The sequence below is a fragment of the Mustela erminea genome, chromosome 2 (genome assembly GCF_009829155.1).
Source record: "Mustela erminea isolate mMusErm1 chromosome 2, mMusErm1.Pri, whole genome shotgun sequence".
Classification (NCBI taxonomy): Eukaryota; Metazoa; Chordata; class Mammalia; order Carnivora; family Mustelidae; genus Mustela; species Mustela erminea.
The window spans coordinates 69,002,793-69,007,668 of record NC_045615.1 but is presented as its reverse complement, the minus strand read 5'-3'; the positions used below and the strand labels follow the sequence as shown (position 1 = coordinate 69,007,668).

The window sequence follows — 4,876 nt, the reverse complement described above, 5'->3', positions numbered from 1 at the left end:
GGAACCTACGTGCCCACCACGTGCCCACAACTCGCCACCCCTACTGCGTATTTCCCCCCTTAACCAAATGACTGCGTTTTTAAAACCATTTCCTATTTGATACAGCTCCTAAGAGGCTTTGCCAAGAGGCACCCGGCAGCACCAGAAGGTAGCTGCTTTCCCCGGCATTCTGACCCCCATTAACTAATTCCTCGGATCCCGAGGTCCGGGAGCTGAAAGGCCGGGCAGCGCCGGGTACTGCGCGAGAGCGCGCGCCGGGGCGGGGGTGTGGGGTGGGGGGTGCGGTCGCAAGGACGGGGGCGGGGGCGGTAGCCTGGGTCTCCCCAACGGCCCCCGGCGCCCCGGCCCCTAATGAGCGGCTGAAAGGGAGCGGGCTCCGGTGCGCGTGGCTCGCAGGCCTCCCGGAGTCCGGGGCGCAGTGATTGGCCAGCTGCGCCTCGCGACCTCCATTCATTAATAAATTAGCGGCACGCTCCAGCCGAGCGCGAGCCACCAATCACAATGGGCAGCGGCGGCGACAACAGCCGCAGCTTGAGCTGAAGCCGCCACCGCGGCTTCAGCCGCTCCGACCGCAGCCTCGAGCTCCAACAGGAGCTTTAGAACCATTTTATGCTGATTAGATAAAGGGGGGAAAGAGGCGGGGGCGATGGGAGGAGGAGGATGGATGGCAGGGCCGGGGAGGGGGGAAGTGGGTGAAGAAAGAGAAAGAAATGAATGATGATAATGCAATGAAAAGAATAAGCCGGGGGAGGGAAAAGCGGGGGAGACGGGGGGGGGGTCGCCACAAGGGGAGGAGGAGGCGGCGGCCCGGAGTTGGGGGGGGAGCTGGGGGCCCTGGGGGCAGATCTGATTGTTTTCTTGGTGGTATATAAGGGGTTTTAAGGAGAGTCGTGTGCCAGACACGCAGCCACTGAACCACAAGCAGCTTCGCTTTAACTGGAGTGCCCGGGAGTCGCGTGCCAGGAGCCGCACGGCCGAGGACTGACTGACAGACAGACACGCACCACCACCACAACACACGAGACCCAGGCGGATCGCCGCGGCCGCCGGGGCTCTTGGCAAACTCGTCCTTCGGACCGGTCCCCCGCGGAGCCGCACCGGAGCCGCCGTTTTCAAGCGAGGAGGAGGACGCAGCGCCGCGCTCCCGGCGGCGCGGAGAATCGCTTCAGCACACGCCAAAGTACTAGCGACCCTGAGACTCATTTAGGGAGCGAACTACGTAAGTATCCTCCCTGTGGCTTCCAGCTTGCCCGGGTGTTTCCGGCACCCGGTTTCACCACGTCCGAATGCCCTTTGCTCGCGTAGAATATGTCCCGGGGGTCGCTGTCCCTTTCCGGACTTCTACACATCCCTGAAGTCGGCCCGCCGAGTGCGGGGGGGCCCGGTTGGCTGGCGGCGGGATCACAACGAGGGGCTCTCAAGAGTTTGGAGAGCACTGGCGGGGTTTCCTCCCTAACTACGTTCTTCCTTGGCGCGGTTCCGAACCAGTCCTCGCGGGTGCGCGCAGGAGTAGGTCCCACTGACACAGAGAACGTGCCTCGGCCTCTGTATTTACAGCTCGTTTGGTTCTTTCTCCCTCTCCGCTCTCTTCGGTAGGATGTTTGTCAAATCCGAGACCTTGGAGTTGAAGGAGGAAGAGGACGTGCTGGTGCTGCTCGGCTCGGCCTCCCCCGCCTCTGCTGCCCTCACCCCGTTGTCGTCCAGCGCCGACGAGGAGGAAGAGGAGGAGCTGGGCGCGTCGGGCGGGGCGCGCCGGCCGCGCGGAGCGGAGGTCGGGTCCGGGGGGCTGGGCGGCTCTCCGGCCGGAGCCGAGGGCTGCCGGCCCGCGCGGCTGCTGGGTCTGGTTCATGAGTGCAAGCGGCGCCCCTCCAGGGCGCGAGCCGTTTCCCGCGGCGCCAAGACGGCCGAGACGGTGCAGCGCATCAAGAAGACCCGTAGACTGAAGGCCAACAACCGTGAGCGCAACCGCATGCACAACCTCAATGCCGCGCTGGACGCGCTGCGCGAGGTCCTCCCCACGTTTCCCGAGGACGCCAAGCTCACCAAGATCGAGACCCTGCGCTTCGCCCACAATTACATCTGGGCGCTCACCGAGACCCTGCGCCTGGCCGACCACTGCGGGGGCGGCGGCGGAGGCCTGCCGGGGGCGCTCTTTTCCGAGACTGTGTTGCTGAGCCCGGGAGGCGCTAGCGCCTCCCTGAGCAGCAGCGGAGACAGCCCGTCGCCTGCCTCCACCTGGAGCTGCACCAACAGCCCAGCGCCGTCCTCTTCGGCGTCCTCCAACTCCACCTCCCCCTACAGCTGCACTTTATCTCCTGCCAGCCCGGCGGGTTCTGACATGGACTATTGGCAGCCCCCACCTCCCGAAAAGCACCGCTACGCACCTCACCTCCCCATAGTCAGGGACTGTATCTAGAACTACCCTCCTTGCTACCCGCGCCAGGCCTTAGTAGGTTCCCGTTCTTGTCCCTGACCAAGCCCTCCTCCCACCCCTCTCCTGTCCCTACTTCTATATGCCCTGGAAACCATCTCACTTTACGGGGCAGATGTAGGCATTCTGAGTCCTGGGCTGTTTGCTGCATTCCTTGGCTAAGGGTTTCCTTCCTTCAGATGGTCTCTAATTTATTGACGGTGTGTTGGAGCTCATTGTCAAAGAGGATGGTAGAATTGGGGGGGGGGCGTTTCTACGGCTAGAAAGATGCTGGAAAGCGACGAAGGTGGCATGTCTAAAGAGTTTGCAGAGTGGACTGACGCTCCTCCCCCTCTCTAACACCAGAGGGACTCGGAGCGGTTCGTGTGAATCTCCCAGGGGGAATGCAACTGGTTCCTCTGATCTCTTCACCTTTGCTTCTACATAGAGATGTTAATGTCGAGTAGAAACAAATGTATCTTAGCATCTGAATGATTTTACCGGTAATAATATTATCCACAGATTTGCAATGGCTGGCATCTGCTTTATTCCCATTGCTGTCTGCGGGCTGTGGGAATTTCACCTGTCAAACCAAACTTTCCCTCTCTGATGTGCACTTTGTTCTGTTTCCCAGATTCGTCACAATGCCTATTGTCACGTTCTTCTCTTTCCTTTTTCTTCTCCATTTTGCCATCTGTCTCTTATGATTTATAAGGGGGAAAAAAGTTGTTTTGTTAGAGGGCCAGGTTAGAAGTCATTGTATAATTTGTAGGCTTTGTAATGATTGAATGCAAGCGTGGAAATTTAGGCTGAACTCTCTATCAAAAGGAAAAATGTGGAGGAAGAGGGAAAAATCGGGAGGGAGGATTGTTTCATGCATTATTTATCTCGACCTTTTAGGGGAGAAGGAACTCCCCCATTCTTTCAAGAGATTAAAAATAAATCAACAGACTGAAAACCTGAGCAGACACGGAGCATTATCAGGATCAGCCACACACGTGTTCCCTTCTATTTATTATAAAGAAAAATTTCATGGGAAAAGTATGTATTTTTTGTATATTTTACAGAGTTTATTCTAGTATGTATTTACACCTTGAACAAAAATTGTTCTTGTGATTAAACTATAAATAAAATATATAATTTTCATAATTTTCGTGTGCTGTATTCTAACTTTTTCCTTCTTTTGTGGTTTTTAGAAGAATGTGTTGTGCTTTTCTGAAATTCTCCTTGTAGCAGATTGAGATAGAGTAGTTGTATTTTTCATCAGTGTTTGTGTGTAGAATTTCACTGACATATAAAATCTAAGAGATCACAAGAAGCTGAGTCATATTTGAGACACTAATACTGACATCAGAGTTAACTGCATACAAACAAAACTTGATTTTTAAGAGTGAACAAGATAAGTAAAAAAGAGGGATAGAGTTAGAAGATAATTAAATCATGATAAGTTCCAAAGTTCAGAAACTTTGATGTAAAAAAAAAAAAAAAAAAAGTGGAGCTGAAGTTTCTTGTAAGAATGTGTAGAAATGTGTTCTTACACTTTGAGTTTCAATTATCACCTGTAAATTGTAGGGACTGGACAGTGATTTCCAAGGTCCCTTCCAACTCTAACATTTATGATGTATTTATCATTCATTATTGGAAGCTGATTTTGTATTAGCCATTTTAACAAACTTGTTGGTTTTAAATGCAAACTCCTGGAGAAAATATATTCAGAGTGAGCTGGGATAAAATTGTGTCTGTGGGAAATAGCTAAGCTTTCCATTTTTGTTAAAATAATCACATAGTCAAAACTTCTTCAGAGGGAAAGCAAAAATGGTTTCCTAATCTCCCAAACACATAGCTCAACAACTTGTACTTCAATTTCCAAAGCAGAAATGAATAGCACCATGGGTCAAAGATGACCAAGTGAAGGTTGATCACATCCTAGGGTTAAGCCCCTTCCTTGGTGGAGGGTGTCCACTGGAGGACACAAGCTTTAAAAAAAAAAAATCAGCTTAGCAAAGAAATGTTGGTTGCTCATGCCTCCCTGCAGCCTTCCATCCCCACCCCCGCACCACCATGAACTTCATATTTGCTTCTGGTTTGGGCTAAATCTTCCACTCTGCATTAAGCAATGATAATTTCTCCTGAGATAACTATCTGAAACCACTCCTCCTCTTTATCCAAGTACAAAATTTTAAGTGTTTAATATATTAATAACCATATTTTTTTAATCAAAGGAAGAACCAAGCCAAGGGTTTGCTTTGTCTTGATTTCATAGCTGGATATAAAAGAGACTTGTTGGAAAACTCTTCTAATTTAAAGATCTTGTTATTCCTAGCCTCACTTCATGATGTGATATGAGAAGGCAATGCTATATCTTTTATATTCACATTTATGTTTCTAATATTTAAAAAGCTAAGCCAGGAAGTAAGGCAATTTTAGTAGGGTAGTTTTAAAACATGAGTTTTAATACCAAATAAT

The 4,876-nt window shown here is 51.3% G+C and overlaps 1 protein-coding gene across 1 annotated transcript; it reads left to right on the top strand.

Annotated features, from left to right (window-relative positions):
- The first annotated feature begins 823 nt into the window (after window positions 1-823).
- Window positions 824-2,690, top strand: NEUROG2 (neurogenin 2). The gene is made up of 2 exons (XM_032333177.1): window positions 824-1,219; window positions 1,597-2,690. Exon 2 carries the CDS (start codon window positions 1,598-1,600, stop codon window positions 2,414-2,416), a length of 819 nt encoding a protein of 272 aa, XP_032189068.1. The 5' UTR covers window positions 824-1,219; window position 1,597; the 3' UTR covers window positions 2,417-2,690.
- The last annotated feature ends 2,186 nt before the right edge of the window (window positions 2,691-4,876 follow it).